Consider the following 12005-nt stretch of genomic DNA (forward strand, 5'->3'; position numbering starts at 1 on the left):
TCATCTCATGTTATCTTGTTGTAATAAACAAATTCTTAAAATTACTGTCCTAACGTTCTGCCTTTGTTTTGAAACTGGGTTTTTGTCTTTTTACATTTTGTGTTGCTGTTTTTACCAGCGTAAAACAGTTGACAAGGCCGGCTTTGAGCTGTCCGCTGTCGGGCTCGCGCTGCAGCGGCGCGTGAGTAAGTGAGCGCGCGCTCGCTCCAGCTACAAACTGAAGCGCGTTTTAAAACGTTCGCGCGACTAAAGCAGACGCGTAAAGCGGGCGGGCGAGCGAGAGAGCGGTGACCTCTTCGCGCTTCGACCAAGCGAAGGTGGTTGGGCGCTGAAGGAAGTTTTCAAGTAAGTTATTTTATGCCGAGTGAGAATTTTGTTGTAATTGTGGAGTATTAATGGTCCGTATTAGATGTGCTGAAACATGGCTTCTTTTTTTCTTAGCCGTGATGTGCGGAAATTACGTTTTTAAACGGACACTGTGTGTGGTCAGGTAAGTGTGGATACAGGAAAATCATCAAAGCTCTTCAAAAAAGACCACAAATAATCAAGTTACGCTCGTCAGATAATGATTTAATGTAAATATCAGTTTGGTTATAAAAAGTCTTACACTGATTTTTGTAGTACCAGCCAGTGTAAGTGAAAGGTGGTTCTTCTTGACCGCAGATAATTTATATGTGGTTCGAGGGGAAAAAAAAAAATCTATTCAGAAAAAATCTCTAATTATAATAAAGGATTGTGTCACTTTATCTATTTTAACTTCTGCGTTTTATATGTAAATGAAAAAGTAACTGTTGAGTGGTAGTTTTATTGAAAACCGACGGTTCAAGGACACTTTGAGCGGTTCCACCAATAGATGGCGCTAAATCACAAACTAGTGACGCCAGTTTAAGCCCGTGTTGTTCTTACTGCCCTTTGTGGGATAAAATTGACTTAGTACCTTCTTAAACAAACTATGATATTTAAATTTAATTTGACAAGTTTAATAAAATATTTAAAAAAAATTAAACATGAGTTTTGCAGTCAGACTTCAGAGGCAAAAAAGAAAAACTTTGTATGCCAAATCATGTAGTTTGAATAAAAGTGTCCTCTTCTGCATGGCTTTTAAACTTTCAGAATGTTGAATGTAGAATTTCTGACATCCAAGTCACAGTGTCCAACAAAGTGATGGACATTGTGAATAAAATTTTGCTAACTTGGTGAAAATTACTAACAGTGCATCTGTGAGATTTTATCTTACATTCAGCAAGTCTGTTCAGCATTCAGTACACAAAATTTGATTTATTTTTTCTGGAGGCCTACGCTAATGACCTTTCAGGCCATAAACACTGTTATGTGTCATCAGTGTAATTTAAAAATGGGCGCTGTAGGCCTCATTAGAGCCAAAGAGAGTGGTAATAACCAAAGAATGCTGATAAGTGTGGCACAGATTTGTTGCTGACATCTGGTATGTCACCGCGGTTGTTTCTGTCTAGAACGAAAGCCCTTCTCAACTGAGGGGGTAATTGGTTTTATACCTAAAAATTTTACTTAAATGTGGGGCGGAGGGAATGAACAGGACTCATTTTGGTTTTCGCTGCCTGTCCTTTGGAAAATATTTTAAGGAATCAAAATACCAACAGCTTTATCAAAACACATGACACTAAGTATCAAAAGGCATTCGATAGATAATGGAGCCTGCTATTATTTTTAGTTGTAACCTCTGGTTGGTGTCATTCATGTGACTGCAAGCTTGAAGGCCTGGCTCACTCACAGGGAAAACAACAGTAAAAAACTAGATATTTCAGAGAGCCTTGACGCTCTGCAACTTTGTTATATTCCAGCAATCACTATGATAAGGCCAGATAGAGAAATACAGTGGCATCAATGTAATGCTTCCCTGGTAAAGAAACTATATGTACGTGGCTGAAATTAGAGGCTTGCATCCGGTAATTTAAAATATCTTCGCTTTTAAATTGTAATTTTTATCTTGTGTGGGAATTGAGAGTTATTGCAAATTTGTTCGTTCGCCGTTTTCCGTCAGATGACATTCACGGTAGCGACAAGTGAATGGGTGTCACATAGGCATACTGGTGGCGCTGCAAGATTTTCGTCAAACACGTAAGATGAAGTATTGGTTTGCTGAAAGTCATTTGATAACTTGTCCGTTTATGAACGAAACCAAATTTCAGACCTAGCAAGTTTTTTTTGGCCAACGCGCGCGTTACTGTTTCGGAACGAATCTCCTGAATGATGATATGTTCCTCACGATTGCTTGGGGCCACTTTGATGAACTGCACATAAATCTGTCCTAGTTTATCGTCATCTGCGTACAACTTAATTTGTTGTCCAACAGGTGCCGTGTACAAGTAGTCAACACTGGGGTCTCTGTCTTCGTCCAGTGGTCTCTCTTCAAAGTGCATGAAAACCTATAAACTTGTCATTCCCATGATGACCTAGTGAGAGAACATTTATGGCCTCTTATATTTCCAGTGCGCGACTCCATCTAAAAGTGCGCACACGTACTGCAGTCCTTGACTTTACTATAACCAGTTTATTGTAGATATGTTTTACTTAATATTTCATATCTTTGTACTCTGCACAACAAAATCTGGAAGACACCTATTCCATTTTAAATCAAAATTTGCTCTTATGTGTAGTTTTTTTTTTTTAGAGTTATTGATTTTTTTTGGCAAAATCTTAGCAGCTGCCATTTATAGAACCTTTTAAAATGCCTTTGATTTGCTTAAAGACGAATGGTGCGGTTCAGTATATACTTATTTACTGAGCTTAGGCTTTATGTAATGTTTGCTTTTTTTTTTAATTTTAAAAACAATGTGTTGTCCAGTCAACAGATGCCGCTGTTGCAAAAATGGATTCTATAATCCAGTATTTTATGTGGAGGTATGAAGGAGCCGGTTGCTTTTTTTTTTTAAAGTGTGTTTTATGGGGTTGAGTGTGAGACCAAGCTGACGGTCAACAAACAAGGATGTAGACCTATTTAATTCTCACCTTGCGCAGTTCGGGTAATTACCAAGAGAACGGGAAACCAAAATACTTATCGCGGCCAGTAAATGCAGCATAACTGAGGAAAACAGTTTAATTACAGATTATGTTGAGTCTTACCCAGAAAGTAAACTTAACTAATGTAATAATAATGATAATCCTGGTAATGGTTTCACACATGCCTGCCTAAACCTGGCATAACATAAACAGTGCCTCTTTTTCGAGGGCAGCCGTGCCCCCGAGTGGCATTCCCAGCTGTACAGAGAATTTTCTAGAAAACTGATCTTATGACAAGGGAGCTCTTTATAACTTAACACTCTCAGTGGAAGGCTTTGTGCCAACATGACATGGCCAAATCGCACACCATTTTTACTTCCGCAGTATTGTGTATGATTTGCTAAATCATTATAATTAGATAATGTTATAGACTGACAGTTTTATGTAGACAAAAATGCTTATTTCTATTACTCAAAGAAGCATTTTTTTGGGGTGTACGTGAACAAAAAGTAGGAGAAAAGCAAGACGTACTTGTTTTGTGTTTCTGAAAGTGTTCCACGTGGGCCGGGCCTCAGAAAGTGGAGATTTTGCTATGTGCTGTACGTTTTGGTTCGAGATGTGTCACGTTGATGGTATCTGCTTACGCATGGGCCAAAAATAAATGGAGATTGTCATTCAGGGCTTTACTCACATGGGGCCTGGTGTTAGTGTAGTTGTCAGTTTTTTATTTCAATTTGTCACTTGCGTTTGGATGTTTGTTAGTTCTCTTTTAATTAGATAACCTGTCGACAAGGTGCCAGCGACTGAGAAATGCAAAATGGTAAAGAAATCTGAACGTATTTAGACAAAAGAGTTGCTTACACACCGGATTTAAAAAAATATGCCTGTAGTATGGTGTCGTAGCTAATGTGTATTTTACAGTGAGTGACTAGCTGGATTTGTGATCAGCGGACACGGTATCATGTTCGAATTCCAAGAGGCGCGATGGTGCTGTACCTTTATACCGTACTATAAATGGGTAAACGTTAAATAAGTGTAAGCTAAATATATAGCTGCTCTGGTTAAGAGTGTGTGCTTTTATTTGGAAAAGAGGACATACTTTACATTCAGCACCAATTTATGATATTGTAGTGTGTTTTTTGCACACAGTTGCAGGTTATCATCAGTCTGGAGGGGTTTATATCGTCAGTTTTTTGTCATTTTCGAAAATAAATAAATGACGTTCAACTTTGCTCTTTATTATGAAATGTCTTGTACGTAACGGGGTCGAGCCATCTAATATATTATTTATCCGTTTTAAATTTCAGTACTGAAGGGGATTCAGTGTTAAACGATTCTAAAAACATTTTAATTTCCAAAGGAATTTTAATTTTTAGAATAATTTTTTAATTTTAGAATTATTAGGTGAACTCTATGTCAAGTTACTTGATTTTTTTTAAAAAAAATGTTATTCATGTAATATGCTCCTAACTCACAGCATAAAAGGCCATTTTGACAGAGAGTTACCGACAGAGTACATCAAGATTTTTTAATAAAAAAACATTAAAAGCAGGTGCCCCGTAATTTTGGATAAGAAAACTACCCGGAGATAACAGCCTTTTGGTATCGCTTATCCGATAGTCCTCTATTTCTGAAACGCATAGGATCTTGTGTAGAATATGCGTCGTCTTGTTTTTCCAAACTGTAAAATTAAATTTATAAAGTGTTTTTAACTCCTTATTAAATCTAATAACATGAAGGTTGTTTTGAATTCAAATTCACCCATTAAGACTGATTGCCTTTTGAATTAGCTATGAAAGCACCGAGAACAGCTTTTATCTGGAGAAAAACTGGACACGAGGGTCTAATGACCTCAAACTAGTAGTCAGTAGTGCAAGTTACAATAGCATCTACCCAAATAGCATATTACTGAATCATCCCCTTCATATACTACAGCCCGTCCTTTGGTAAAATGACACTCACGATTGGTGCTCGGCGCTCGTGTCTCCGCAAGGTGATTTATGGAAGAACTCTGTCTTGTTTTTTTGGACACACTTATAGTTATATGACTTTACATAGCAGGCTGCCCCCAAATTTTGATAATCTCACCGTGTTCTGCTTTATTAAGTGATGTATCTGCTCAACGGACCCGACACCTACGGTGACACTAATGGCATTCTTGAGATGAGCGGGGAGCCCGATAGAAGATAATCAATGACATCTTCCCGTCGGCGTGGGGCCCCGAACGGCGGCTGGTTAAGCGCCCCTTCGGCTTTCTTCCCGTCGTTTCCCCTTCGAGTTCCCGCGGCCCCGCTGCTGTCTCCTTTGAAGAGTTTCTTCCGAGCTCCCGTCTTTTATTTTCAAATTTGGAAAGGGTACAGAGACGGAGGGAGGGGGAAGGGACGACTGCCATTTGCTACCCTTGGTCCCATGCTGGAAGCAAAATTGGCCAAACTCGCCTGCAACTGTCACAGGCTGCTTTTCCGATTGTCAGCTTGCAGAACGAGAGAGAGAGATTCCCTTAGGATTTACTTTGCCGGGCCTCTTTCTCAGAGGACATTTTAGAACTCTTTTTTTGAGGGCTGCTCCTTTATAAAAGCCGAAGCAGGCGCTTTCTCGTCATGAAGCAAGCCTGGGACAAGGGAGTTTTTGACGGTAACATCGAAAATATCAAAAATGGACAAACGCAAAGTTCTGGCCAAATCCCTTCGGGGCCTTCTGGAGTAAACGTTGCTACTGAGCACAAAGCAAGGTAAGGAAAAGTGGCTGATTTGCACCTGTGAATATGACCAACGCATAAACATGAAAAATGTCTCCCTTTAAGTGAATTTCTGCCGCCAAATCTATCTCGGCTGACAAAAAATGTATTTTTTGCTAACTGTTTAAGCTGCTTGTAGTCCCTGCTCTGCTTTCCATATTGCTTTATGGGAAAGAAAAAAAAAAAAATAACGGGAAAGTGCAAAGTGCTTCCGTCAAGTGCTTCTGCCAAGAATCTGATTATACCGTGACTTTAAAGGAAAAGAAAAATACACAAGCGAAGCTGGAATATGTAGTGTGACGCAAGTTTCAATTATACACTTGAAATTTTTGGCCTGATTTGTATACTGAAACATACAACGGTTGTTCATAGCTGTCTTTGGTGAATATTTTTGCTTGTTCTCAACAGGATCTCGAAGGCCGCTGTTTAGCTACTTCAACACAGGAGGCTTTTTGGAGCCTTTTTTTTTTCATGCGTAGAAAGGAATTTCTCCGGGTTGCGTGGAATTCCGTAGGAGGACTTCCAGGTGTCGCACGTGAGCCGAGGTTGTTTTGTCAAATCCGCAACGCACATTTGATGAAATTTCCTTATTGTTATTATTTAACGGTCGCTGCCTCGCCAGCTCGTCTTTGCAGTAGCGAGGTGTTTTGCCGAACAAATAATCATTCTAATGACGTGCAGTGAACTGTTTTAATGTCAAAAGACAGTCTTGCTGCTGTTGGTGTACTTTCTTATACTCACTTGTACTGTATGTGCTCATAGTTATAATTAGTTATATTTCCAATAAGTATGAGCAGCTACAATATAAAATAACGTTGTTTTTTTCTCTTACGCTCTAGATAAAGGAGGGATCTGAAAAAAGGAAGTTCAGTTAACATTAATAGCGGCAAGTAATTCAATAACACGTCCCAATCTTGTACTATTCTGAGGATTTCTTAGAGCAAACAAACCTGAATATGATTAAAGACTTTTACAGCTCCAGCTCATGCATCGAGGAACTTTTATTTTATTGAAAAAGATACAAGTCATCATGGGATCACTCATACTATAACTTGTTGAAGTATTGAAAATTGTATTTAGAAGGTAAAATGCAAAGAAATTACACTTATAAAGAAAACTTTAAAATGTTTGCCATGTGCTGATGTTCAAAAATAATTTTGTGGAGTTCAGAACTTTGTTCCTGTACTTTATTAAACTGCAGTTTTTGCTTAATAGAACAATGTATTAAATGAATGAATCGATACATTTAATTGCATTATACTAAGGTAGAGGTGCAAATTTATTGGTTGGCTATAATTTACAGCTGTAGATCTAATGGAAATATTTCAAAAAGAATATCATTTGCTTTAAGGATTTTGATGGGTAATTCATATCTGTTAGTAGGGGAAACGCTATGCAAAAAAACCTGGCTTTCTCAGCAATTTTGCTATTTTTTTTTTCCTTTTTCCTGTATATAATATACTTACTGTACATAAAAGATTGAGCCATTTAATATATTTTGTTTTTTGTAAAATGTAAATTATAAACACTTGTTTACTTACCTAATCTTTTTCAAATATACCATTCCAAAATGCAAACTGAACAATAACACTGTTACTTGTTTTGATAGAGACAAAAATAGCTTCAAAGGTGTGTCAGTATGTTATGTCATATGTTATGAAACTCAAATAGCGCAAAGTGAAGTAATAATTGTACTTACTGAGTCAGCTATCGTTTTCATAATTCTGTAACACTGTTTCAAATAGTGATGACAGGCACTTGAATAGTGATTATTCGGAATAAAAGCAATATAAAAATGTATGCATATGTATATATAGAGAGAGCCACTTTTTTTCTTAAAAAAAAAAAAACACTTATTTCAAAGACTCGTATTTCCCTATTTGATTTGGCCACCACTGTGAGACCAATTGACTCATATGCAGTACAATATACAGTACAATCTACGGTGTACCGTTTTGTTGACATTTTCTTTGCATGTGTAGCTTAAATGTATCAAAGTTTACGTTTGTTTGGTTTTGAATCTTCCTGATGCAGTTTAGTATTTATAGTTTTTAGTGGCTGTGGCATCACACACTGACCCCTTTTTAGAGCATTAATGAATGAACAGGTATCCAGGCAGTGTCGTTTACGAGGAATCTTATATAAATACCAAGTTTATGAGCGTGCTATAAAATGAAAGGGTAGCACTATCCTTTTATGGTCTTACGATCTACTGCTTCTATTTTAATACATCAACAATTTATGTGTTTGCTTGACCTGTCATTTATGACATGTGACTGATTTGTTTTTTTTTTAAATTATATATAACTTCTTCATCATACAGGTTGAATTTGTTTTTATGTGGATTGTGCTAGTGTTATTCTAAGTTATTTTTCTTTAAAGGCATCTTTAAAACATTCCATTTTTGTGCTTTAAATGAATCCTTAAGAAAGGGTGTTTTTTCAGCCGTATTATCTTATGTATTCCTAGTTGGGCCGTGCCTGATAGTATGCGATTTTTGAGTGGTTCAAGATTCATTATATTTTGTTCAGTTTTGTTTTACAAAATCCCATATTAAAGACTGAAAGTTTTTAAAGTAATATTTCCAACTTGCATTTCAGCTTTTAAAATTGAATTCGTATCTTCATTTTTGTGTTAGTAAACTGTTATTAATTGTTGCTTGGTCTGTAAACATGCGGCCAATAACATTCATAATCATTTAATTTCTTTGTGCTGTATTGGACAATATAATATTTTAACAAATACTTAGCTAGAAGCTTTGAAATAAATATTTAATTTTTATTTAATTTTCTTGGTTTTATTAAATTCGTATTTGTGCTGTCATGTTTTATTCACTATTCATGAAACCCCCTTTTTTCCAAATTAGTGGGATTTGAGTAATATAAAGCTGCTTTGAAGATTTTATTGGCATGGTGTACCGTTAATATTGGCAGAAATAAGAGCAATTTTGTAGTCTTTGCTAAGGCTTCCTCACGCAAACCTCAAATGCTCTTCCAGGCTACTTTGATCCTTGTTGAAGTGTGTTCACCATAGTGGTGGTACCTTTGGTGGTACAGTGGCATGAAATATTACCACAGGAAAGGCAGTGATGGCTGAATACCCTCATTTTCGCAGCAAGAAGAGTGCGGTTGCTGAAACCTTGTGTTCCGTTGCGCTTTCAGTTTGAACAACAGGCGCTCAGCTCTAATGCCCTTGTTGGATTAAAGGTGCGAACAGGGCTCATGGTGAAAGTGCTTTTGTTGGGGTTAGTGTTGCATGATCTCCTGACCTCACTTTCGACCTTGGCTCTCAATAGTGTGCTGCATTGGGCTGTGTTTCACATTTCACCAGAAGATGTTGAGAAAACCTGCCGTGAAATTGCCGTTTGATTCCTCATTTGAAGTCTCATCTTTGAGTCTAAACAAATTTCCGTGGCTTAGCGATGTGGAAGTACTTACCCGGGGTAAAGTTTAGAAATACAATATTTGAAATACTGGGCAAAAAAAAAAAAAAAACTATAAACAAAGTTGTGTCACGCGAAAGTCTGCGCATCTTCGCTCCTCACCCTCGCTGAGCCATACCTTGGAAACCTTTCCATAGGAAGAAATGAGCTGCAAGCGCAGCCATTTGAAGAGATGGAGAGGCTCTTTATAAAGGGAGAACCAAAGAGAAGAGAGAGAACTTGAGGGATAAGAAAATAACGAGAGCTTTAAGAGCTTGCGTTTTGAGTCGTGATGTTCTTTCAGAGGTCTTGAGACTTGAGAGTGTGAAGAGAACGTTAGCTGTGACTGGTTTTGTATTATTTCTTTTTGAGCCAGGAGGCCAGTCCTTTTACTTACTTATTTTGAGCGAAGAGTTGGTTTCACTCTTGTAATATGTGGAGGGGAAAAAAAGAGTAACAAAAACTGAAGGTCCAACTGGTTACTTCCTAAATCTGGCATGGCCCTGCGTGCCACAAATATTTCTTACATTGAGTCTTCTTAAAATTCTATGTCCGCATTTTTAAACACAGGATATAATTGTGAAACTTCCAGCTGGTAGCCATTGACTTCAATTCATCAAGTGTTGAGATAGAAGATATATGCATTTTTTCACTTTCCTGTATACTCAGAGATGTTAGCCATCTAGGGTATGTTTGTACGTGGCTGGGATATGAAAGTAATCTGTACCTACCAAAGGTAATGGTATCTGAAGTTATTCTGCAGCCCACAGAAGATAGGTACTCAAATAACTTCTCGTTGCTTTTCACATGCTGAGCGTTTTATAGGGGGTGGATTATGCAGATGTAGCTGTAATGTACTCCTCTCTCCCAGGACACACCGAATCTCAAGACGCCCCGGTGTTACAGAATACTTAGGAATGAGGATTCCATACGGGACCGAACGTCTGACAAACAGCCTTAATTAACGGGACTTACCAGCTGAGATCCTGTTGCCGTGAAGGACAAAGGGGGCAGGGCTAAAGCAAATTTCACTGCTTTAAGTTACTTGGAAAAGAGAAACGGCTAGTAGCCGTGTGGAAGGACGGTCCGTGTAATCCTTCATTAAAAAAGAAATAGCAATGTTTACCAACGCGGAACGGTTCGCAAGGTATTGACAGCCGCACTCATTGCTCTACACGACCTTTGTAACAGAATTTTAAATATGAAAAAGCACATTTACTTTTTGTAAACCGTGAGGTTAAATTAGCGTTGTCGTAACTGTCGTGCACATGCAGCGGACAGGCTTAAGGACGGCGTTGCCTCGTGGAAATGTAGGAAATGGAATATCGCAGACCGTGGGCTGTCAGTTAAGCATTTAGAGCCCACAACTCTGTTCTTTGCCATGCCGACATAGAGTACCAACAGGGCTAGCAATACTCCATACATGAAACTACCATGGACTTGGATTTCTTTGAAGCTCTTAGTTTTTCATCTTTGGAAACAGGAAATCTGGATGAGCCATGTATGATCAAGATGTTTCACACAAAACATTAAATGTCTTTATATTTTGTCATGACAATTATTTATTTAGGAATAAAAAGTTTAATGACTTCTTCAGGCTCTATTATGAGTTCATGTAGCCTGAGAAATAGTGTGATGGTGTAATTTGGTGATAAAGATGCAGGTGCTTTGATCAGTAGTGTCTTCTACTAAATCAGTGCAACGTGATATATAGCTGTGACATCAATGACAAAGTGTTTCAGGTCAGTTATTGGCATTTGTAATTTTTAAACAACTTGTATAACACAACTAAAGAAAAAATATGTTTGAATTAATGAATTAATGAAACTTTTATTAATCCTAGAGGGAAATTCTCCTTGGTTGCAGCAGCCTTTGATACACCATATACTGTATACACTGACAAAAGTACATACATGCATACAGTGAAGAAATAGATGCAAGTTAGGTAAATGAAAATATTAAATAGTACAAAAAGTTCTTTTGCTTTGAACTACACAGACACATTTTCTGAACCGCTTGTCCCATACGGGGTCGCGGGGAACCGGAGTCTACCCGGCAACACAGGGCGTAAGGCCGGAGGGGGAGGGGACACACCCGGGACGGGACGCCAGTCCGTCGCAAGGCACCCCAAGCGGGACTCGAACCCCAGACCCACCGGAGAGCAGGACCCGGTCCAACCCGCTGCCCTACCACGCCCCCTTGCTTTGAACTAGGTTATGAAAATTGTTAGTATAGGTGAAATTACAATTATAATCCTACAGATGAAGGCACCGGTTCTTTTTCTCCCAAACTTTAAAGGTAGTGGGCATGGTTTAGATACAGTCTTAGCCTTACAGTGAACTGCTGTTATTTCCTGGATACAAACAAAATGAATATAGTCTTTTAATAAAGAAGCACATATACTAGATTTGAAGAACAATAACAGACAGAAAAATTTTTGGAAAAACAATCGAGTCTTTAATATTAATTAATTTAAAATGTGTAACCTGTTTGTATATAAGAAATTATTCCATAAGATATGCCCATTGGAGCTACCAGAACTCAGGTTTATGAAGGGTTTCATTTAATAATACTGCTTTGATACTTCTTTGTCTTATTTGGCATTTCTTTACGTTTACAAAGCCAGAATGTGGATTTTGTGTGTCTCTAAGCAATTGAATAGTGCAAAGCATTCACATTTATTCGTTAAGCAGTGACATTTCTCCGGAGTTACTAAAAATGATTAACAGGTTTATCCAAGGGGTCTTACAATGCTAAGTGCATTGCTCTAAATGCCCTGTAATCATTCACCCATTTGTGCAGTATAGCAATGTCACAGATTCATATTCAGTACATGCATAGATAAACACACATACAGATACACTATGA

The 12005-nt window shown here is 37.9% G+C and overlaps 1 protein-coding gene across 1 annotated transcript in view; it reads left to right on the top strand.

Moving 5' to 3' along the window:
• The first annotated feature begins 5464 nt into the window (after positions 1–5464).
• rbm20 (RNA binding motif protein 20) overlaps positions 5465–12005 on the top strand; it is a 59415-nt gene continuing 52874 nt past the window's right edge. The window contains exon 1 of the mRNA XM_018726412.2: positions 5465–5710. Within this exon, the coding sequence (XP_018581928.2) occupies positions 5580–5710 (131 nt within the window). The 5' untranslated portion in view covers positions 5465–5579. The remainder of the gene's footprint in view (positions 5711–12005) is intronic.

Source organism: Scleropages formosus, chromosome 24 (genome assembly GCF_900964775.1).
Source record: "Scleropages formosus chromosome 24, fSclFor1.1, whole genome shotgun sequence".
NCBI lineage: Eukaryota > Metazoa > Chordata > Actinopteri > Osteoglossiformes > Osteoglossidae > Scleropages > Scleropages formosus.